The following is a 25,134-nucleotide window of genomic DNA, read 5'->3' as shown; positions in this document are numbered from 1 at the left end:
AGAAAAAGAGTCAATAATGATACTTAGCACTAATTATGGCACCTGGGCCTTGATCTAGCAAAACACTCAAACATCTGCTTAACTTTAAGCACGTGGGTAGACCCCTTGACTTCAAGATGCTTCAACACATGCTTTGCTGGACAGGAGGTTTAAACCTCCAACAGCATGGGGGGTAGGAAGAGTGTTTTTATCCCCTTTTTAAAACATTAAAAATAATCGTGGGAAATGTTAAAATCTTCACATAATGAACAGACAATTTTTCTTGGCATCCTAGTCATATTCTGTGTTAGCCCCTTTGCCTGAGTAATCAACAAACGCACCGTTTCTCTCTCTCTCTCTCTGTGTGTGTGTATATATATATATATATATATATATATATATATATATATATATATATATATATATATATATATATATAAAATTACTTGTATTCTTGGGTAGGTGTGTGTATATATATATGTGTATTTATTGGTCTAAATTATGACAGTTCCATTTTCAAGGGCCATGAAATGAAAGAGCTGAAAGTGAGTTACAAATAGCTCTGAATCTAAAAACAGAAGGAATTGCAGGAATGACCAAACATACCACTGAAAAGTAACAGAGCAGCCCTGTTGCACTCTGATTCTGAGATTATCACTGCCTTTTCATTAGTAGCCTGGCTGCGCCCAGAACCTGTTATTACCAGAGGAGTGTCCTGGGATCCACCCTAAAGACTAAAACCTCTCCCCACAACCTGGCAGCCTGCCATGCTGCGCAGCCTGGGAAATGAAGTCTAACCCTTCCTGTTTGCATTGCAGAGAGGATGCCTGGCTGCAGAGATGACTACGAATCCCAATATGCTGCGTTGCTTCTCTGAGCATGGGCACTGCCACACTCCTTTCTGCTTCCTGCCAGGGGATGGGAAATATAAAAGGTGAGGCATCACTTTTTTAAAAAATTGGATGCTGCTGCCACTGCTGTGACAAGCTGCACTGGAGAGTGGAGGAAGCACACACAGTGAGTTTGGCTTGTATGTGTCTATAGACAACTCTTGTATGTTGTCCTGAGGGCAGTCTGTAAGAAAGATGCTTTTTCCCAAGTAAGAGTGAATTAGTTTTCAAGCTGGTCTGTGTGTGTGTGTTTGTGTGTGTGTGCAGGGGTGCTGGAACTAGGGGTGTTGGGGCTGCAGCTTGAAGTGGTTTCCATCATATACAGAGAGGGGGTTTACAGCTTTGTTCGATGACTTTCAGCACCCCTGCTATAAAAATTGTTCCAGTGCCCCTGTGTGTGTCTAGTAGGACAGGAACATGGAAATTAAGCAAACTTGGTTTTATGCAGGAGAACAATCAGACCAAGGATGGTAGGGGGGCAGAGGCAAAGTCCAGCATCACTTGCAAGAACAAAGAAACATCACAGACGCTAAGGGTATGCCTACACTGCAGCCGTTACAGTGGCACAGATAGGGTGCTGCAGCTGTGTCACGGTGATATAGACACTTCCAACATTGATGGAAAGGATTTTACATTGACCTAGCTGTGTCTACAATGAGGGGTAGGTCGATCTAACTATGTCATACAGGGCACAATATTTTTCACAGCCCTGAGCTATGTAGCTAGGTCAATCTAATTTTTAAGTGTAGACTTGGCCTAAAGGGCCCTACTGTTGCTTCAGTTCAGCTGCTGGAAGGGAAACATGGATCTGTTTCTCCTGGTTCATTGCTCTTTCCATTTCAGCTGATGTGGTTAGACCCAAGTTGCCTGCTTGGGTGAAGCTCTGTGGTGGGAAACCTCTCTTGCTGCTACATGTTTATAACAATATTCCTTCTACATTATAATGGGAGGATTGATTTAATTCCCCAGCAAATGCATGTGTGCGCATGGACAAATCCAACTTCTAATGGGCATCTCCCTCCAGCATTCAGCAGCCTCCCATGCTGTCGTAACATCAAAAATGGCAGCTCTTGCCTATGTGCCTTGTACCAATCCATGGTGTTCACATAAAACACTGGGTTTCAGTGGCTGTTCACATTAGGGTGACCAGACAGCAAGTGTGCAAAATCTGAACAGGGAGTGAGGGGTAATAGGAGCCTATATAAGAAAAAGCCCCAAATATCGGGACTGTCCCTATAAAATTGGAACATCTGGTCACCCTAGTTTACATGTGGCATAGAGAATAGGATTCACCGCCTTTGGCTTCAGCCCAGGTTTCTCCTCCAAGAGCTGTGAGAGCTGGAGCTATTTGATATACCCCTATGCTGGTCTGCTGTATCCCATCTATTAGAGGACAGTGGTACTCAGACACACAATTCATGATCAACATGAGAGCCAACCCAGTGGGTTATGTGCACCCTCCAGCATCCGCAGTACCTGAGAGAATGTACTGTTCTGGTTAAGCTAGAGCAGTGGTTCTCAAAGATGGGCACATGTACCCATGGGGGTATGCAGAGTCTTCCAGGGGGTACATCAACCCATCTAGATATTTGCCTAGTTTTACTACAGGCTACATAAAAAGCACTAGCGAAGTCAGTGCAAACTAAAATTTCATAGACAATGATTTGTTTATACTGCTCTGTATACTGTAGACTGAAATGTAAGTACAATTTTTATATTCTAATTGATTTATTTTATAATTCTGTGGTAAAAATGAGAAAGTCAGCAATTTTTCAGTAGTAGTGTGCTGTGGCACTTTTGTGTTTTTATGTCTGATTTTGTGATTTTTTAAGTGAGAAGAAACTTGGGAGTACACACATCGGCGCAGGAACTAAAGGTGCAGGGTGTGCTGCAACAGCCCCGGGCTCCCAGCTGCCAGCCCCGCACATGGGGTCCCGTCTGCTGCCTCTCACGCCCGGGGTCTCAGCTGCTGGCCCCGCACACCCGGGGTCCCGGTTGCCGCCCTGTGCACCCATGGCCCTGCGCCCAGGGGCCCGGCTGCCACCCCACACCCGGGGTCCTGGCTGTTGCCCCGTGCGCCCAAGTCTCTGCTGCCACCCCGCGCCTGGGATCCAGGTTGCCGGCCCTGGGCCCGGGATCCCAGTTGCCACCCCATGCATGGGGCTTTACTCCCAGCCTCAGCTCTGGAGGCTGGACAGGGGTAAGGGGTCTGGCTTTCAGCACTCCCACTAATAAAAATGTTGCAGCGCCACTGGGTACACAAGACAAGTCTAAGTCTTGAAAAGGGTACAGTAGTCTGAAAAGGTTGAGAGCCACTGAGCTAGAGACTTTCTCCTTGACCACCATTGATTGTAGACCTAAATGTACCTCATACCTGGCGAGTTATTTTCTCTGACTCACCAGAGGGAGTTATAGAGGAATATGCACAGCTAGGGTGGAGCTCAAGCACTGAGTTGTGATTATTTACAAGCAGGCATATATAACAACAACCCACAAACCACTTGGGTTGTACAGACCACTAAATTGAAATCCCAAAAATATGCCACGATCTAAACCTCTGCAGTCTAGAGACACCATGTAACTAGCTGTGTATGCATGGCAACCATCCAAATTAACGAAACCACCACATTTGCCCCTTAAAATCTCCCTCTGCTTTGATACCTATAAAAAAACAAGAACAGCCAATTTAGACATCATTATTTTCTGTGTATAGTTGGGATTATGTTTTCCAATATGCATTACTTTGCTTTTATCAACATTGAATTTCATCTGCCATTTTGTTACCCAGTCACCCAGTTTTGAGAGATTCTTTTGTAGCTCTTTGCAGTCTGCCTGGGACTTAGCTATATTGAGTAGTTTTGTATCATCTGAAAACTTTGCCACCTCATTGTTTACCCCTTTTTCCCGATCATTTATGAATATGTTGAATAGTACTGGTCTCAGTACAGGCCTCTGGGAGACACCACTATTTACCTCTCTCCATTCTGAAAACTAAACATTTATTCTAACCCTTTTTTTCCTATATTTTAACCAGTTACCAATCCATGAGAGGACCTTCCCTCTTATCCCATGACAGCTTACTTTGCTTAAGCAATTTGCAGATGATACAAAATTACTAAAGATAGTTAAGACCCCGGCAGACTGCGAAGAGCTACAAAGGGATCTCTCAAAACTGGGTGACTGGACAACAAAATGGCAGATGAAATTTAATGTTGATAAATGCAAAGTAATGCACAGGCTTGGTCTACACTAAACCCCCAAATCGAACTAAGGTACGCAACTTCAGCTACGTGAATAACGTAGCTGAAGTCGACGTACCTTAGTTCGAACTTACCGCGGTCCAGACCCGGCAGGCAGGCTCCCCCGTCAACTCCGCGTACTCCTCGCGGCGAGCAGGATTACCGGAGTCGACGGGGAGCACTTCTGAGTTCGATTTATCGTGTCCAGACAAGACGCGATAAATCGAACCCAGAAGTTCGATTGCCTGCCGCCGAACCAGCGCGGTAAGTATAGACAAGCCCACATTGGCAAGCACAATCCCAACTATACATATAAAAGGATGCGGTCTAAATTAGCTGTTACCACTCAAGAAAGAGATCTTGGAGTCATCTCTGAAAACATCCACTCAATGTGCAGCGGCAGTCAAAAAAACAAACAGAATGCTGGGAATAATTAAGAAAGGGATAGATAATAGGACAGAAAATATCATGTTGCCTCTATATAAATCCATGGGTATGCCCACATCTTAAATACTGTGTGCAGATGTGGTTGCCCCATCTCAAAAAAAGATATATTGGAATTGGAAAAGGTTCAGAAAAGGGCAACAAAAATGATTAGGGGTATGGAACAGCTTCCATATGAGGAGAGATTAATCAGACTGGGACTTTTCAGCTTGGAAAAAAGACAGCTAAGGGGAGATATGATTGAGATCTATAAAATCCTGACTGGTGTAGAGAAAGTAGATAAGATAGTGTTGTTTACTAATTCTCATAACACAAGAACTAGGGGTCACCAAATGAAATTAATAGGCAGCAGGTTTAAAACAAACAAATGGAAGTATTTCTTCACACAACGCACAGTCAACCTGTGGAACTCCTTGCCAGAGGATGTTGTGAAGTCCAAGACCATAACAGGGTTCAAAAAAGAACTAGATAAATTCATGGAGAATAAGTCCATCAATGGCTATTAGCCAGGATGGGCAGGAATGGTGTCCCTAGCCTCTGTTTCCCAGAAGCTGAGAATGAGTGACAGGGATGGATCACTTGATGATTACCTGTTCTGTTCATTCCCTCTGGGGCACCTGGCATGGGCCACTGTTGGAAGACAGGATACTGGGCTAGGTGGACCCTTGGTCTGACCCAGTAGGGCCATTCTTATGTTAAGCCCCTTTGATGAGGGACCTTTTCAAAGGCTTTCTGAAAATCTAAGTACACAATATCCACTGGATCCCCCTTGTCCACATGCTTGTTGACCCCCCTCAAAGAATTCTAATAGATTGGGGAGGCATGATTTCTCTTTACAAAGACCAGGTTGACTCTTCCCCAACAAAATTATGCTCATCTATGTGTCTAACAATTTTGTTCTTTGCTATACTGTAGTTTCAACCAGTTTGCCCGGTACCGGGATCACCTCTGGAGCCCTTTTTAAAAATTGGCGTCACATTAGCTGTCCTCCAGTCATTGGTGCCCTTGCCCTTGCCTGGGTTCCTTGGTGCTACAGTAACACAAATAACAAATACCAACAATAATAATAACAACCCTGTTTAATTAATTGGATGCAAACTGTTTTTTGGACAACTCTATTCTGTTGCAGTACTCTTAGCTTTGGCAGGAGACCTATAAAATTAAACTCTTGCAGTGAAATATGTTTGCCCAGTGAAATCATAACAAGGTTACTTTTTAGTAATGAAAGTGCTGAATATTTTATGGTTGATTACAGCAAACAGTGCATCATGGGAGATCAAGTCCAGGTAGGCAGCCTAGCCCATGGAGGAGAATGAGAGTATGAGGCACCCAAACTACAACTCCCATGAGGCACCAAAATGGCATTTTAGAATCAAAATATTTTGGTTTTCAGTTGAAATATTTTGGGTTTTGGCTGAATAGTGAAATTTTTTCGGTTTTCAGGTGTTTATTTTTTGATGAAAAATTGAAATTATCTTCAGAAAGCACATGCTTCTTCAAAAAAGTCTCCAGTCGAAAACCCAATTTTGCATCAAAAAATAGTTTTGTTGTAAAGTATTCGACCAGCCCTAGATAAGATCCATGGTTGAAAGACTGGTCCATTGAAGTCAATGGGAGTTTTACCAACTTACGTAGATCTATGATTTCACTCCATGTTTTTACTGTCTGTGTTCTGTACTGGTTCAGTAAATGGATGTGATCTAATACAGACTTACCCTGATGTCTGATATAGATTTGCATGGTAAATTAAAAAAAAAAGACTTTAAATTTAGGAAAGTAACAGATTAACAAGCTTAATTCATTTCCACAGATCTATGGACACCCTCCATGCCTACTGCACCAGCACCTTCCTCTTACTGAGAAAGAGGCAGAAAGATCCAGGGAACCAGAACCTTTGGTTCAATTTTTGTCCTGATTTATACCAGTGGAGATTGCAAGGAGTATTAATCAAAGCAGAATTTGTCTCTTAGCTGTTCAATGCATTTAGCCTAGTCTAGTCTCCCAACATGCCCCTGTCAGTTAGAGAACTATTATCCCCATTTTACAGATGGCAACTGAGGCAGAAGAAGATTTAAGGGACTTCCTCAGGGTCACACCTGGGCTTTGTAGCAGAGCCAGGAACGAAACTCAGATCTCCTAAATCCGTTTCCAGTGCCTCCATCCCAGTCTATCTCAGAATATAAAGGCTTAGCCCTAAAAACACTATGCACAGAGGCCTGAAATGCAAAGGGTCCATTTTTTATTTTGATCACAACTTCTGTTGTTTGACTATTTTTAGTGACTAGTTCTATTCTAGTGCTAATTACTGGATTTCTGAAGCTAACCAACCCTTCATAAGTATCAGATCTGACATTGGCTGAATAGGAGGCAATGTGGATGAATTTGGTAATGATCAGATTAGATTGAAATGGTTGGATCAGACATTTATTCTTTTGTAGGTGACCCATGCCTGCCGATTGTGGGGGAGGGCAGAGTGAGGGCAGTGGCTTCCGCAGCGTGACTGATCATGCTCAGTCCATGTGAGCATGCCCAGTACAAGCCAAGCAGCAAATCTGGAGAGGAGGGGAGACGACCCTGCCCGCCCCTCTCTCCACGCGTCCTCTACTGCCATGCCACTTGTTGATTAAAATTTGAAAAGATTAAAACATCTCCTGAGTCTGAATTTGATCTAACATAGTCGTCAAAGTTTAATAATTTATTTTCTGTTGTTTGAGGTCGGAGATAGAAGATGGCAGAGGCTGAAAGCACAGTTATAAACACCAATGTGAAACAGGTAAGAAGCTATTTTTTAGACCACTTTATATTTCATATTTCAAGCGCTTATGTTCAGTGTCAAGTATCAGAGGGGTAGCCGTGTTAGTCTGAATCTGTAAAAAGCAACAGAGGGTCCTGTGGCACCTTTGAGACTAACAGAAGTATTGGGCGCATAAGCTTTCGTGGGTAAGAACCTCACTTAAGAAGTGAGGTTCTTACCCACGAAAGCTTATGCTCCCAATACTTCTGTTAGTCTCAAAGGTGCCACAGGACCCTCTGTTGCTATGTTCAGTGTGATATTCCTGTAACCCTTCTTCCCATCTAAGTTGGCAGCAACAAGGGCCGGGTTCTGTATCTAGGGGTTCCGTTTCAATAACGCAATGCAAAACTGGCTCGAGCCCCCACCCAGTGACCTGGGACAATTACATACCACCCCCTCGGCACCTCTAAGAGGCAATACTTCCCCTCTCACAAGCACAGAGTCTGAGTGTGGCAGAAAATGTTTAATAACATGAGGTAAACGACATCAGCATTAAATTGGAAAAAACACCACAAACAGGATTCATAACACAAACCATGAGCAAAAGACCCACCCCAGCAAATTGGGCCATGTCCTTTCCCTTTGGTTCTTGAATCCAGCAACCCAAAAATCACCCAGAGTCCCCAAAGTCCAACATCCCCAAAGTCTCTGTCCCTGATCAGTGCAGCCCCAGAGTAAAAGGGGGGCACACAGGGTGTTAAGGGGCACCTTACGTGATCCGAGGCCGACGGGCCGCCTCTCCGTGGGGTTCTGCCGCAGCCTTCACCACAAGCCAGTCCACTTCCTGCCGTCCCACGAACTGCTCTGCTCTACGAGCTGCTCCGCTCCACTCACCAACCTGTGAGCCGTTCCAGCCGTCCCCACAAACGGCTCTGCTCGCCATTCCTTGGGCCGCTCCAGCCGTCCCTGCAAACGGTTCCGCGTCACTCACTGCTCCACCAGCCACTTAGCAATATAGCTTCAGGCTCCCCAATTAGTTAACACAGCACTAGGTGATCTCAGCTCTTAGTAACTTTAGCTCTTTTAGTGATTTCAGCTTGTAGTAGGGGAGCCCCAGTGCTGGTACACCATTGGCCCAAAGTGAATTCAGCTCAGCAGCCTATAACTAGACTCCTAATGGAATCAAAGTTAGCTCTGATATTCAACAGTAGAGAGAGGCAGTGGTACAATTGGTGTTTCAGACTCTCAAAGGGGGCCTATACCATCAGGTACAAATACCTATCCCCATCTTCTCTCCATTCACTGGGTTTTGGAACCCACGTCCCTTGTCTAGCGAGTGCTACTTAGGTGATGGTGAGACCCTCTGTCATAAAACAATTTCATTATCCTTGATTCACATAATCAGGGTAACAACACTTTATTCCTTCTGTCCCGATAACAGAGAAACTGGGGATCCCACCCCATCCAAAGTAACCACTTTCAGTTGCTGTTGTCTCATGCCAGGCGAGTGGGTGTGCCTATGCAAACAAGATCAGCCCCTGAAGTTCTTTTCCACACTCGCCATAATTCACCACCAGATGTCAGGGTAGAGCTCATCCTGACTCTGCTTACATTCCAAAATCCACCAACAAAGAGAAACAAGATATAGGGATCTGAGCACAGTAATGGGAGCTAGGAACTCCTGAAATCTACTTCTGATTTCAATTTTGGAGCTAAAATGTTCATGCCAGGGGAACTAAAGAATCCCTATTTTCAGGCACTTAGATAAAAGCAGCTTGGTTTTCAGAACTACTGAGAAGCTGCAGCTCCCAATGAAGTTATAGGAGCACTGTGTAGGGAAACATCACAGGATTGAACCACCGGTTATATAAAGAGACGGTGAGACTGATTCGTTTGGAAAAGCCTGCCTTTGCAGTGGCTGAAATGAAAACTCACAAGTGGTAGCATCCATGAAGAACATTATTGACTTTTTATTATTCTTGCAAGAGTGGAGACAAACTGGGGTGAAAAATGCCTGTGAATGAAGGTGGGGCTGGTGATGTGCAGTGAAGCTAATCTGTGTTGGCAGGAAACCGTGGATGGTGTCATCTCTGTTGAAATTTACAGCTCTGCACAGGTAGTGGAATGAGGCTATACTGTGTCCAGATCAGCCAAAATTATGGAGCAGCTGCCCAAAACTGTCGCAGACAGACAACAGTATACGCCATGCATGCTGCCAAGTTGGGAGGGCCGTGACCGCCAACCTTTGCCTGCCCTATCTTTTGTGACCTGAGGGGTTGAGAGTGAACATCATAGACCCAGGGTGCATCTCTCTCCCTAGGTCCCTCTCTTCCCTGGATTAAGCAGGGCCAACAACAATCAAGTGTGTGTCATGCTATCCAAAGCTCACAGCTGCCATGGTGGGGTTTGAATCTCAGGTGTCATGCCTTAATTCATCCTGGTCAATGAATATATGTAACAAGTGAGCTGTTGGTAGAATAGGTGTCCTATCCCACATCTATTCCTGCCTGGTCTGACCCCAGTGTACAGCTCCGTTCATCCAGTAACTTCCACCTGAAACAAACTTTGTCCCAGCTGCTGTAATGTGTAAGATTTAAACACACTATCTAGGTTCTGAATGGGGGACTCCACTAACTGGGGAAGTGCACTATCAGTGTCCACCCACCAGCTCGCAGACAACACCCACAGGTGAGGGAAGGTTTGTAGCACCACTGTGACACTGGTGGTGCTTTAAAGATAGGCTGGACGGAAGTGGTCAATCACTGTGCCTGCTCAAGTCTTGGCACTGAACGGCCCCACCTCTGCAGAGATTGGCTGCCTGTGGTGGGGGGTGTGGGCAATTGCAAGGCTCACCCAGGTGGATGTATTTAGGACCCCAGGAAGTGTGTGGGAGAAGGGAGATGATGTCAGAGCCTGCAGTTCCCACTGCTCCTTTGCAGCACCCTCTCCTGATTGATCATTGCCATCTCTTTCTTTAAATCCACCCCTCTCTTCTTTTTGGATCTCCCACTGCCCACCGCAGAAAGACCCAAATGAGGCGCTGGTCATCGCCGTGACAACCAGGGCCATCTTCAACCTGGAGGAGGAACATCAGCTGTTCCTGACAAAGGGCAAAGAAGAGTATGTGAAGTATCAGCAACTCAATGAGGATAAGCCCTTGGAGCAAGGTACAGCCTTCGCTTTCATTCAGGTGAGACGCCAGCAGTGGCCCCCACTCTCATCAAGATGTGTGTGAAACTTGGTCCATGGTAAAGTTCAGCCTTCAGTTCCTTCAAGCCTTGTGCTCTTTGGCTGGGGCATCTCTCCCTGACGAAGGCAAAGAGTGGTACCTGACTCATGGTGAGGTATGGCCTCTGCTTTCATCCAGGTGAGATGCTTCGGCCCAGATTCTCAAAAGTATTTAGGTGCCCACCTCCCATTAAAATCAGTGAGAATTTTAGACACCTAAATACCTTTGAAGTTCTGGGCATTTGCCCATAGCCAGGTGAGATCTCGGCTCTTGTGAGGTCAAGATACTTCCAGCCTTAGCTCTTATCAGTATAAGATACTTTGCTGAGGTGCCTTCCTCAGACATGTATAGGAGTGTGACTCTTGGCCCTCATTTGGAACAATGAAATATACACGTGAGTTGTGTGTTGTTCTGTTTTGTGGAGGGATACATTGCGGACATATAAACCATCAGGCATCATTCCAAAACTGACGGTGGCCAACTTGGATAGCACCACATCACTATGGTATTTTTAAAAATTATTTAGTGTTTAAAGCATAAATACCAGCCTTACTGCCATACCCAGGATGGCAGACAAACTGTAAGAAATCAAGGAAAACTATGTTTCCTCACCAAAACCATCCTAGAAACCTTACCTTAGAAAGAGGGAAGGTTAGAGACAGAGCAACATCAGCACCATGAAGTGACTTCTTGAGCAAGGACATAACAGCAGCAATTTGGAAGGAAGATGACACCAGCAGAGGTTGGTGACATCTGAAAGTGGGTAGGCAAGTTGAATTATATATATTTAGTGTATATATAATAGATGACGTATAATAGACAAAATAGGCTAAATTCAGGCCAAACATATGTTGACAGAAAAGGATGTGACCCAGAATAAGGGATCTGGGGAGCTGTCATTCCCATGGCTGAGGGGAGCTGTAGGCCACGCTGCAATACATGCTGGGAAAGGGGCAAGGATAGCAGGAGTCCCTTTTCATCAGTGTGAGAGATACTGGAGAGAGGATAAGACTTGCTATTCGTCTCCCCACTAGGAGAAAGAGAGAGACACTAGGAAAAGGGCAAGAGCTCTGGTCAAAGGGCCTGGGAAGAGGCCCAAGAGACGACAGCCAGAGGGTGGGGTGAATCACTCCAACGAGGGGGTGCCTGTTGCAGAGCGAAGGAAGTGGCATGAAAGGGGAAGTGAAGTGGGCCAGAGTTGGTGCTTCTCTGTCGAGGGCCTGAAGGTTGGAGCTTGCAGAAGAGAGAGGGCACGAACTCCGCTGAGTCGGAGGGAGAAGCAGAGCAGGGGGCATTGCTGTCGTACCCAGGGAAGGAGAGGAGAGTAACAGACCCTTAAGGGAGGGCTGTGATCCAAGGAATGAGACTGGGAGTAACGTTGGACTCTCATTACCCCAGAAGGGGTGGAGTACTTCGGTTTAACCAGAGGCGTAAAGTACCAAAACCAAATTACTGAGAGAATAACTATGGCAACCAATAGGCCACTGTTAAATTTGGCTTCTTCTGGCTTAAGCCCAGGGTCAGGGCTGTTGGCGGTGGAAAGGCAGCAATCTCCCCTCTGCATCCAGGGGCCCTGCATGGAGGGGACATGGCTAGAACAATCAGGGGACACACTAATGTTAGCCTATCCACTGCAGGACTCCTGTAATACCCTAGGGCAAGTTAAAGCCGTCCCCTCCCACAACAGAATTCCTGAGGGAAAGTACATGGCAATGCATTTGTCTGCCCTTCTTTGAGTGGTTCCCCGTTGGGTGCAGAGGGCCACTGTCTTCTACATTTCTCTACACCAGCAAGAGCGATTCTGTCTCCTGGATGGGGGGAGGAATGCTGGAAATTGTGTGGCAGCAGATTGTGGGTACGTTTGTGAGTATACAACTTTGTAAAACAGTGTCGTGTCTCTGGCTGTTTCATCCAGGCCGTGCAGTTTGTGAATGAGAAACTCCTGGAGAGAAACCCAGAGGAGAAGGGCCTCTTTGATGTCATCATCCTCTCCAACAACAGTCCAGAGAGTGGCATGCGCATCGTCAACAGTGCTAAGCAACATGGTAAGGAGATCCCACCTCTCACTTGAAGTCAGCCCACATTCAGTGAATGGGGGGAAAACTGTCATCCGGTCCTCCAGAGACTGCTGTGAAATAGATGAGGAGGTGGATCCAGGGGGGATACACGCCAGTCTGGGGACAGGTGGTATGGAAGGGGAAGGACCCAGCCTATGTGTGGGATGGTAGCACATAAAGTGGATGAAGTGAAGGGGATGTTGCGGGAAATGGCTGGCAAACTGAGAAGGATGTTGCATGAATGTAAGAGATAAAGAGTGAAGATTTAACATTGTGAGGGACATTGTGTTGAGGTGGGGAGGAAAGATAATGGTGGCTGTGCTGAGGGTCACTGCATAAGTGTAAGGCAGCAGGATGGGGGTATTGCACTGATATCTGGAGCACCTGTTGTCCTGGCAGTGTCGTGACATCAGTTGAACAAAGGGACATTGCATTAGGGTGTGTTGGCCATGGCAGGAGATGTAGGGAGCGCTATGTCAGTGTGTAGGCTGGAGCACAAGGCAGGCTGGAAACAGAAATTAAAGATAGCTTTTCAGCTCTGCCATAGGTTTGCTGGGTGATCTTGGGCAAGTCATTTCCCTGCTCAGTGCCTGGGCTTTCCCATCAAGTGGGGATAATGATATTGACCTCATCTGTAAAACACATTGAGATCCATGTATGAAAAGTGCTGTGTAAGAGCTAGGTATTAATTTGATTTCATTTACTTTTTCTGACGTTAAGGTTTGGAGATTTCCAAGTTTTGCTTTGTCAGCGATGAAGATTCCACCCAGTACTTGAAATCCCATAATGTCAAGCTCTTCCTCTCGGCCGACAGGATGGACGTGTGCAATGCACTCCAGCGAGGTGTGCTTTCTCCCTCTCCTACCTCACCCAGCCTGGGATTTCATTCTTACACCTGGGCCGTACACCACCTCCCCACATTAGCCCCAAGATGAAGTTATGTCAAGACTTGCTTTTTCAGAAGGGTTTATTACTCGATTCAGAGAAGTGGTTCTGTGCCGATCTTGACACATTACGTCTCAGCCTGGAAACAATTCAGAACCTAACAGTTTAGCTGTGTCTAGAAGTCACACATAACTCTTTGATGATGCATGTCAAATGAACTAGCAGGTCTCCAGTGCAACTGGGCAAGTAATTCATAATTCATCTGTTGCTGAAGAGTTTAGTCTCTTTCTGTTTACCAGATACCCACAAACAGACCATGGGTTTTCTCAGATGTATTCGTTATTCTAAATTATACATCAAATAGTTTGTGTGAATAATTGTTGCCTATGAATTCAGCCACAAGTTGGTCATTACGAGCATCCAGTATTGTAAATTCAAGCTGTTCCTGCTTCCGGATTGAATGAGTCGCTGTTAGAATCAGGTTTGCAGAGCACTATAATTATAAATTGGAAATTTGCTTTCTGTGATTCACTTAAAATTAAGCATATGCTGAAGTGCTTTCCTGAATGGGGATGAACATAAGCATGTGCTTAACCTCAATCAGGGTGTAGGAATCTTTCCAAGGACTTTCAGGGCCAGAGTCTCTCTTTCATGAACATTGCTGGTTTGACTGGGACCTCGCCCAGCTGTCGAGGTTCCTTCATTCAGGCAAACAACACAATCCACAAGCAACTTATGTCTGAACGAGAAATCTTTTCTTTGCAGTGAAGTAAAACCCTAAAGCTGCCTGATTGAGTAAGATTCCTGGTTTAAAACCCATTTCCTGGCTATAATCCCAGTATGTGAGAGTGGGCAGAGAACCCCTTTTCTCCATTGCAGGAAGAGGGCCAGCATTAGGCCAGGTGCATAGAAGAATATAGTGGAGGTGCCAGCCAGTTTCACCAGCTGCACCAAGTGAGCATGTCTGGGTTTGGCAGGGTAGAATAAGCACAGGCAGGAGAGTGGTGGGTGTACATGGTGCATAGGTGCAGCAAATCACGCTTCCCACAGCACCTACGGAGGTGTCTCCAAACAGTGACATCTGAGCATTGCTTCTCCTTCCCACCCCCAGAATGGCTCTGCCGGATGAGCCCTATTTGGAGATCTATCATCTCTTTTCACTTGGGGAACCCGAAGCTGCGAGGGCCTGATCCAAAGCCCATTGAAGTCAGTGACAGTCTTTCCATGGATGTCAGTGGGCATTGGATGAGGTTGTAACAATTTCCCAGAGGAAGCTATGCCTATACTGACTGCTCCCCAACCTGTCCTCCATTGCATGCAAGCACAAAGTTTTTCTGTGACTCCACTGGCTGCCGCATGGGGGTGCCCTGCTGAGCAGCATCTCCAGGCAGCCAGGACTCGTACTCTGGGCCCTCACCGGAGCGTGGACACAGTCTCTCTGGTTCCCATTCTCAGCCGGGCAGTGACACTTCTTTCTGTCCCACAGGAGTGTCAGCGGCTCTCATCTTCCAGCAGGAGGTGCAGACTCCCAGCACCCAACTGCGAGTGGTGTTTGATGGGGATGCCGTGCTCTTCTCAGATGAGACAGACCGGGTTTTTCGAGAGAAGGGGCTGTTGGGGGCTCTGGAGTATGAGAGGGCAATGGAAGCCGTGCCCATGGGAGAGGTATGTTAGCTTGCCCTGCCTTAATGGGCTTCCCAGTCCCTACCCTTGCTTCTAACCTGCTCAGTCTGGTTGTGTTACACTCACCCACATGACCAGTGAGTGGGCCCTCCTGCTAGGGTTTTACCAATAGCCCCTTGCAGCAGAATACGCACAAACATTCATGGGTGGCCTCTGGCCTATACATTGACTGCTTTGGCCTGATCCAACACCCCATAGAAAGCATTGGAGAGTCCCCCGTTGGTTTCAGTGAATGCTGTGTAACAGGCCATAGGTCTCTTCTCCTGTGGATGAGGTTTGTGACACTAGCCCTGCTCTGAAATCAGATAGGCCGCCTGTGAATATTTGCTCTATTTCTAACCCTCTTCCCAGTCTGCAAACCTTTATTAGCAAATTCACTGTCCTTTGTCACAATCAACTGGTCCTCTTTTTGTGGGGCTGCCTTTTGGAATGTATCCATCTGCTCACTTAGGACTGAGATAAGGCCACAACATTCACTTCCATTTCCGACCTACTTGGGGTTTGCACCAAGTCTTCAAAAGTGAAGGGTTAGAGCACTAACCCACTGTGCTACTACACAGTTCACACTATGGCACAGTTCACAGACCACTGGTGCTCTGCCGACCACTTGCCGGAGGAGAGCTGACTGGTGGCACAGTGTTGGCTCCCTCTTGTTTCTAGCTGCTAAGCTGCATTAAAAGATGGGTACCTGCTATTCAGGTTTATGACGGGTTTATGCTATTCAAAGCATAAACTGCTTTCCTAAAGTCACGTTTCCATGTAAGCAATTGCTGTCATTGCAACAGGGATGTTTTATGATCGATGGGTGGGGAAGTGTCCACGAGACCATCCCTCTAGTTAATTGTGATCCAGGCCCTGGAAAGTCCGAGATCTGCAGCTGTAAGGAATCTACATTCCTAGCCTCTGTGAGAAATTGCTCCATCTTCCTTGAGCTCTCTTTTCTGGCTATTTTTGTGCAAAGGTGAAATTAACCCTTCCTCGTGTTCTCCCAGCCTCTAATCTCTGTGTGGTTTCCAGGGTCCACTGAAGGCATTTGCTATGCATCTTGGGAAGATGCGCAAGAAGTTCAGCCAGGAGAATTCCCCTATTCGCACCTACTTGGTGACTGCCCGCAGCGGCCGGGATATGGGCATCCGTGCTATCAAGACCCTCCGCGAATGGGGGCTGGCGATTGACGAGGCCTTCTTCATGGACGGGGCTCCCAAGGGCCCTCTCCTCTCCCAGATCCAACCCCACATCTTCTTTGACGATGGCCTTCATAACATCCAGGGGGCTCAAGATATTGGCATACCCTCTGCCTTGGTCCCCTGTAACTGCTGATGGGCAGGGATGAAGGGGCAAAGGTCCTCCAAAGATCAGGCCTCCCAAATGCAATTGGAGAACACAAGGACAAAGCTTCTGCCAGAAGGGATAAGGGAGGATTTCTAAACCTATGCTAAGCAAGCTCAGGGGAGAGGGAGAGAAGATGCTGTGTGCTGATGTGGTGCTGGATCTATTACTCTTGGGTCCCTCTCTTAGTTCCAAAGACTGGGTCCATCTGATCCTGGGGATGTGGCAACAGAAGGCCAAAAATCCACAGGAAGGAAGGATGCTTGAAATGTAACTATTACGCCCATCTCTTGATCTGCCTTAGCCGTCTCTTCAATGACTGCAGCCCTGCCAGCCACTAGGGATAATGTGCTCCACCACTCATGTCATACAAGCACTGAAACCACAGCTCTAGTGACGAGACCATGTGAGCTGAAGACAGCATGTAACTGTCGTAAGAGGCAGGCAATGTAAGCTCGGCCTGCACTCAGACGTGGGGGTTGGTCTTTGGAGTGTTGGGCCAGTACTGCTATTCAAATACCAATATGCCCTCTAAACGCTGCATTTGTTGGGGGTTGTGCTTTTTCAAAGGAAACTATTTTTTTTTAGTGTGTATGTTTTATATATATATGGGGCCAAATCCTGAGGGGTGCTGAGCAGCTAGTGAGCACGTGCAGCTTCCACTGACTTCAGCAGGCATTTCAGATGCTCAGCATCTCCCAGGATTTGAGTGCCAGGGACCAGGGACTCTGTCTTCTCATAGATTCTAGTTTGTAGGTATGCCTTACATTGGACCTGATTCTGATTTCCCATTGGTGTAAATCAGGAGTAACTCCACAGAAATCAGTTGAATTATATCAGGGTAAGTGAAATCAGAATCCGGTCCTTAATATCTAGTAGTTAATTTAATGTCAACCGCTCTCTCTTTCACGTCTCTTTTCTGCTCAGTTCTCTCTTTTCCTGCCAGCCACGCAGCCTCTCTGCTGCTCTCTCCTCTTAATGGCACAGAAAGATCAAGTCACTGTCAGTTTATAATGCACAACACTGCAAAGCTGCTTTTCTTGCAGTATCTCGAGTATGTTTGTGCTGAGAATAGGGTAAGAATGGCAAGCCCTACGGTATATCTGGTCATTCACACTTAGGATCCAAGACAAATCATGTCCAACATTATTTTCCAGTAATAATTTTTTTAAGAACTAAGTCTGTGTTGGTTATAGCTGTGCACAAATATGATGCAAAGCCCTCATATAGACATAATATACACAGGATACTAGAGTTATTTCCTGTGTGTGTGTGTGTGTGTGCGTGTGTGTATTTACATATATAGAGATATAAATTATGGGCCAGTTTCTCAGTTGGTGTAAATCTGTGGTAGCTCCTTTGACTTGAGGAGCTATGCCAACTTAGCTGATAATCTGGCCCTACATGTATGGTGCTGCAGTAATGATCTAGCACTCCAGTTCCTGTGTGCTCTTGCCAGCAGCAGTGCTTTGATTTTAGTGCTTGGATCTCAGCAAACTATTCCAAAAGGGGCAGGAAGATTCAAAAATAACAGCAAAGTATTGGGGTAGTAGGAGAGGGCTTAGCCGAGTGCCTTATTCTAAGCACGCTGCATTACACATTCCTTGTTTCTTCTGGAGTAAGTGGCCATTAGCTTTTGTTCTTGCTGGCTGTAACAGGTGCAGCTGGTTACACTGGGGCATTGTTCTTGTGGTGCTGGTGTATCTGAGGCCTGTCGTGAGTGGTTTTGGATATTTTGGGGTTTTTTACTGGGCAGTAAGCAGTAGGATGGAGCCTAATTTATATTTGCTAACCTGCAGTTTCTTTCCCAGGGCTGAATTTCAGCCTTTTGTCTATGCACACATTCACCACCAGAGGCCACCATGCTGCTCCTTACTGAAACAGGTTTCAGTTAGTCTGTATCAGCAAAAACAATGAGGAGTCCTTGTGGCACCTTAGTGACTAACAAATTTATTTGGGCATAAGACTGACCGCACACTTGGTAAGGCAACTCCCATCCTTTCATGTATCTTTACCTGCTCCTGTATTTACCACTCCATTCATCTGATTAAGTGGGTTCTAGTCCACGAAAGCTTATGCCCAAATAAATTGTTAGTCTCTAAGGTGCCACAATGTTGTTTTTACTGAAACAGGCATGTTGGCCAATTGATCCCATCCCTGCTGTGGCATGCGTCCAGGTCACAAAATCTGGGCAAACAGAACTTAGCTTTTTGCTTCAAGGGGGCTCTTACAAGCAGTGGGTGAAAAACAATGTTTAATTGACAAAATATGCCTTGAAAAGGCCCTTTAAAAAACATTAGTGGAATCTTCCTGTGAACCAGCCAACCATCTCACTGCTCTGCATTGCACATAAAAGACCTAAATTCCACTCCTGGAATGGAATGCTGGTCCCTTTAAAGGGGGCAAGGAAGGGTTCTAGTCCCCTCCCCCCTGAGTTTCATAGGGGAGGTCTACTTACCCTAGCCCCAGGTGGCGCTCTTAACTGCAACAACTTGCATGTGATATGTGATGAGTTTGGAAGCTGGGAGTAGCACAGCCTTTCGGCTGGGAGTTTGTTTATAAACAGAGGCAGGGTGATTAAGATAGCAAAAGGCTTATCATTAAAGTAAATTAAGGATTCTTAGATGAACCTGAAAATACTGCCAGGCACTTCAGTTAAAAGATAGGAAACAAAGGGTAGGAATAAAAGGTGAGAATGGAGAGAGGTACATATTCAACATATTCATAAGTGATCTGGAAAACAGGATATGCAGTCAGGTGGTAAAATTTGCAGATGATACAAAATTACTCAAGATAGTTAAGTCCAAAGCAGACTGCGAAGACTACAAAGGGAACTCACAAAACTGGGTGACTAGGCAACACAATTGCAGAAGAAATTCAATGTGGATAAATGCAAAATAATGCACTTGGCAAAATATAATCCCAACAATACATACAAAATGATGGGGTCTAAATTAGCTGCACCAGTCAATAAAGAGCTCTTGGAGTCATTGTGGATAGTTCTCTGAAAACATCTGCTCAATGTGCAGTGGCAATTAAAAAACCTAACAGAATATTGGGAATCATTAGGAGAGGGATAGATAATAAGAGAAAAATATCATATTGCCTCTATATAAATCCACAGTACACCGACATATTGAATAGTTCGTGCAGATTTGGTCACCCCATCTCAGAAAAGATATATTGGATTTGGAAAAGGTACGGAGAAGGGCAACAGAAATAATTAAGGGTATGAACACCTTCTGTATGAGGAGAAACTAAAAAGACTGGGATTTTTCAGCTTGGAAAAGAGATGACTAAGGGGGCATATGATAGAGGTCTATAAAATCATGAATGGTGTGGAAAAATTGAATAAGGAAATGTTATTTATTCCTTCACATAACACAAGAACTAGAGGTCATCCAATGAAATGAATAGGCAGCAGATTTAAAACAAAAAAAAGAGTATTTCTTCACAGTCAACCTGTGGAACTCTCTTCCAGGGGTTGTTGTGAAGATCAAAACTATAACAGGGGTCCAATAAGAACTAGATAAGTACATGGAGGATAGGTCCAGCAATGGCCATTAGCCAGCAGGGATCCAACACCCTGTTCAATAGGCGCTGACTCCATGGGTGCTCCGGGGCTGGAGCCAGTAGGGGCTCAGAGGCAGGACTGCTATATGCAGGAGTGAGTGTTGTTCGAAAGCAACTTTCCGGCCCCAGTGGTTAATGGAAGGAGTGACATGGACTCTCCTAATCACTCCCCTGGCTAGAAAGATGCTGGCTGCACTGTGAGAAACTGAAGATGAGAAGGTTAAAGTAGGGGAATGCATGTGAGGTGCTGGTGAGGAAGAATTCTCAAGCTCTAGTGGAAATACTGCAGACCACTGCATACTGAGGAAGGGGGAGGTGATGCTATCTCTTTCGTAGATAGATTGCTAATAGCAATAGTCTTCTTCAGCTTGCCACTCCTGTAGTAGACCCATAACCTCTGGCTGACTTACTGAAGTCCTCAAATCTTGATTTAAAGACTTCAGGTTACAGAGAATCCACCATTTATTCTAATTCAAACCAGCAAGTGACCCATGCCCCATGCTGCAAAGGAAAGCAAAAAATCCCAGGTTCCCTGCCAATCTGACCTGGGGTAAAATTTCTTCCTGACCCCAAATACAGCAGTCAGTTAGACCTCAGCATGTGGGCAAGACCAGCTAGACACCTGAGAGAGAATTTTCTGTAGTAACTCAGAGATCTCCCATCTAGTATCCCATCTCCAGCCGTTGGAGATATTTGCTAATTGCAATCACAGGTGGGCCATATGCCATTGCAGACAATCTCATCATACCATCCCTCAAATTTATCAAGCTGAGCTTTAAAACAAATTAGGTTTTGTTTCCCCCCCGACTCCCCTTGGAAGGCTGTTGCAGAAGTTCACTCCTCTGATGGTTAGAAACCTTTGTCTAATGTCAAGCCTGAACTTATTGATGGCCAGTTTATATCCATTTGTTCTTGAGCTGACAGTGGCCCTTTAATAACTCTTCTCCCTCACTGGTGTTTATCCCTTTGATTTATTTACAGAGAGCAATCATATCTTCCTTCAGCCTTTGGCTTGTTTAGCCGGAAAAAAACCAAGCCCCTTAAGTCTCCTCTCCTAGGGCAGGCTCTCCGTTCCTGTGATCATCACAGTAGCCCTTCTCTGCACCTTCTCTGTTTGATTGTGCTGTGTGCTGATGAGTGATAAACTGAAGGCAATCGTGCAGAAAGGGTCTGACATCCATTCTTCACCAGTAATAGACTATTGCATGACACAGAAGAGCTGGTTGAAAAATCTCTTTTATTTTAGCAAAAATGTCCAATACAAAGACCTTGTCTTTAAATGGCTCGTAGGAAAATGTCGAGTTTTTGACCAAAAAAAAAATTTGACAATTTAGTGGAAATTGAACCATTTTCAGGACACATTTCACCAGCACTGTCCTTTTTGGTTGGAAAAAAAAATTCAACTGAAAAATTACAGCCAAGTCTAGTCACTAATAACAGTGACTACTGTCCAATGATAACAAATTCAGTCTGCCTCTGTTTTAGCTATGAATCGCTTGAGTATCTCCTGAGTGAAATCTAAGGTTTTATTGCACCAGTCCCTAAAAGGAGGTGAATCATAGATTTCACAAATGGAAAAGGCCTGTTAGGTCATGCCTGTCAGTGCAGAATTGTTCCCTACAGCACAGAGTCTCGTGTTTCATCCAGTCTATTTTAAAATGTGCCAAGGGATCGGGTTTCCATCATTGTTCCATAGGTTAATACAGTGGTTCTTAACCTAGGGTGCACGCACCCCTGGGGGTGCGAGATGCCCTTTCTGGGGGTGCGAGACATGCCAGATTAGCCGCTAATAGATTCTCTGATATTCAACCTAAATTTTCATTTTTGTAATGTCATCCCATATTCACTCAGTATCAAAGGACCACACGGTGTCTTTCCATCTGGTGCATATTTATGTCCATCCAATAGGAAAACATTGCATGCGATCATCCATTGCAGCCATCAGAAATGAATGTTGTTTGCTGTTTATATTTAAATTTTGGTCTTACTTTTGATGATGACAGATGCCGAGAAAAATTCATGGATAAGAATTATGGTAACACTGCTGTGGGGCATAGATGCATTTGGAACTGGTCAGAGTTTGATAACGAAATGTTAATAGTCCCAGACTGGTAATGACTTGTCTGCTTAGGGAATGAGGAGGGTGTCATGCATTAGAGGCAAAACACTGCACACCAGCATGAGAAAAACATGGACACATGAGATCAGCAGATTATAGCCACAAACTCTATAGCCCCAGTGGATGAACAAGAGAAGGATCATGGGGAGAGGAGGAAAAAAGGTGAATCATTTCTATTTCAATGCGATCAGAAAACGACTTTTTAAAAATGATTTACAAATTCCATTCCTGCCAATGCTATTTTCTTGGATAAATAAATAGATGTATGAACATCATTTGATGGTGAAAAGAATTTTGTGTGTGTGTGTGTGTGTGTGTGTGTGTGTGTGTGTGTGTGTGTGTGTGTGTGTGTGTGTGTGTGTGTGTGTGTGAATAAAAGGGTAAAAAACAGCCTAATATTTCTTACAGTCCTGTTGTACACTTGAAAGGAAAGTTGAGTGTTTATTCAAGATTTTTATTAAAAACATGCACATAGTCAGACAATTTATTAAGCATATGTAGCTTCGTTCAGAGTCCACTGAAGTCAAGGGAAAGATTTCCATTGATTTCAAAGGGTTTTAGATCAGCCCCTTAAGGAAGCAAGTACATAAAATCTCTGGTGATTTAACATTGCTCCTAAAAAGTGTTTTCCCAGGTACCATGGCTCTGAAGTGTCTTTTGTTTGAAGAGACATCATTCATTTTAGTCCCCAAGTTACCTATATTACAAATAAACTCAGAAACTCCTATTTACATCAGGATTGAGTGATTCCTGATAGAAGAGCCCACCGCATTTTCAGTTTCCTGCATGAATGATTGTTTTCTGTTCCTCATTTTGGTCTTTGTCAAGCGTCATGTCCCACGTTTGGGCCTTTGTAGGTTAAGAAATACACACTTTGCTCCTCTCTCTCTCTGTCTCCTCCCTCACCCCCAACTCCACCCACTTTTACAGTGTTTTGTGTGTTATGGTGCCTGCTGGCCAATTTCCTATATTTGTTCCAAATATTTATATACTACATTAAAAGAACATTCGGTAAGGTTGCAAAATCAAGCTTTCAAAAGTTTGGAAATACCAGAAGGTTGCTTGTGTAATCTTAATTTGACCTCCTTTTGTGTGTGCATTATAATCCAGTCTTTAATTACATTATCACATACTATTTTACCACATTATCCCTGCGTCATTCAGGATGTCAATGAACAGGACATTAATGTTGTTTTAATGTAATTTCTGTGTATAATTGCCTGAGTTTAACAAAAAAAGAAACCTGAAAAAACAAACTCAGCATGTGGCAGCATATTGATACCCATATGGGACATCAACAGGGCTGGAGCCTATAGATTCATTGTACAGATCTCTGCCACTTGAGCAAACAGGGTAACTGGTGATTGCAGTAGTAGGTTGTCATCTTTTATGTGGACTGGCCCCTAGAGGCAAATGATATACATTTTGCCAGTAGGTTTCGCAAATATTTGCTGACAGCAGAGGAATGGTGAGGCTCAGGAATCTTGGGGTCCACTCCTGGCTCTGAGGGGAGAGTTCTTTAGTGGTCACAGACCCTTCTGCCCCTTTCTATTCTAGTCTGTCCCTGTCCCAGTCCCATCTCTTTCCCACCCCCTTTCCCTGGCTCCTCAGCTCAGTCCCCTCCTCTGGCTACTCCCAGTCTTCATTCCCCCTGTGTTCCTCATCCTAGGCCTTGTTTCCTTGCCTGTCCAATCTGGTCTTCCTGGCAGAGTTCCAGTATTCTCCCCACTCTGACTCTTCATCCCAGCCTCCCTCCTCCCCCAGACTCATTCAATCTCACTCCCCCCGCCCAGTCCCAGCCTCCCACTCTAGGTTTCTTGTCCCAGTCTGCTTGCCCAGCCAGTCCCAGGCTCCTTCCCATCTGCTCATCTTATCTCAGTTTGCCACCCACTAGTTCCCAGTCTCAGTCTCCTCCCCACTCCCTGGCTCCTTATCACAATTCACGCCCTCTGCTCTGCTGGTTCTTGTACACTCTCTGCATTCAAGTCAGGTGGCTTCTTACTCCACACTGACTGGGACTAGCCATGGGAACATTGAGAGCACAGGAGAGGCCATCTCCCTGCTTTCAGTCCCGGTTCTTGGTGCCCCAGGAGCAACAATTGCAGAGAAAGGGCACCCTGTGGCCCTGAGTGGGGTGCAGATGGACTCTTCAGAGCACTTGGCTGCCAGAATCCAACCACTTTATACTGAGGATTTGCAAACTGAGATTTTTCAAAGGGCTCTCACATGGCCATATGTAGGCAGTTTTTCATGTAAAAGGCACATTTCTGACATCAAGGCAATTCTCTTGTCCAATTTCAAGTCATTACTCCAATGTACACAAGTGGTAGAACTGCTCTACAAAATGCTTGTAGGAATATTTTTAACGTGGGCAAAATAATGTATTTCCCCTGATCTTGTTCTTATAAACAGCTGAATTGTTTTTGCTGAAGCTTAAAAAAAAAAAATTCAACCTGAGGCCAACACCCGGCATGGAAAATTTCAGCTCAAACAGTTGAAGTTATTATCATGGGAAGTGTTGGGCAACTTGAGCTAGAGGTGTCTCTTCCAGCCCCTCCTATTATGTAAAATCCAAACACGGAGTCATCTCTTTAGGGACATCCAAACTTGACATAAATTCCCCAACCTTAGACGTTTTCGTGAACATTCATGTTTGTGAAAATCATTTTCAGTTCTATATTTTCACCAGTAGGTGCCACTCTCCTTTTTTACATGTCTTGCAATGCAAGGTGATGGGAGAATGACTGCCAACTTCAGATCTGGAGACAACATCAGGCATGTTTGGATCCCGAGGTTTGCTTAAAGATAGGGTGATCAGACAGCAAGTGTGAAAAATCGGGACAGGGAGTGGGGGGTAATAGGTGCCTACATAAGACAAAGCCCCAAGTATCAGGACTTCCCTATAAAATCAGGACATCTGGTCACCCTACATAAAGACAGATCTGTAAAAGAAATACATAAAGGGCCAGATCC

General features: G+C 45.1%; 1 protein-coding gene across 3 annotated transcripts; it reads left to right on the top strand.

The window, feature by feature from the left end:
- The first annotated feature begins 766 nt into the window (after nucleotides 1-766).
- Nucleotides 767-24,629, top strand: LOC101953472 (cytosolic 5'-nucleotidase 1A-like). 3 transcript variants are annotated; one of them, XM_024102172.3, is made up of 7 exons: nucleotides 767-1,009; nucleotides 7,267-7,325; nucleotides 10,309-10,476; nucleotides 12,431-12,560; nucleotides 13,293-13,415; nucleotides 14,944-15,122; nucleotides 16,158-24,629. In XM_024102172.3, the coding sequence occupies exons 2-7, from the start codon at nucleotides 7,281-7,283 to the stop codon at nucleotides 16,458-16,460; spliced, it is 948 nt and encodes a 315-aa protein (XP_023957940.2). In that variant the 5' UTR covers nucleotides 767-1,009; nucleotides 7,267-7,280; the 3' UTR covers nucleotides 16,461-24,629. The 3 variants fall into 3 exon arrangements, with proteins under 3 accessions (XP_023957940.2, XP_023957941.2, XP_005307822.2); XM_024102173.3 differs by having other exon boundaries at nucleotides 768-913; XM_005307765.4 differs by having other exon boundaries at nucleotides 769-996.
- The last annotated feature ends 505 nt before the right edge of the window (nucleotides 24,630-25,134 follow it).

This window comes from Chrysemys picta, chromosome 4, assembly GCF_011386835.1.
Source record: "Chrysemys picta bellii isolate R12L10 chromosome 4, ASM1138683v2, whole genome shotgun sequence".
Taxonomy (NCBI): Eukaryota; Metazoa; Chordata; order Testudines; family Emydidae; genus Chrysemys; species Chrysemys picta.
Note: the sequence above shows the minus strand (reverse complement) of the source record. Positions and strands in the feature narration are given on the sequence as shown.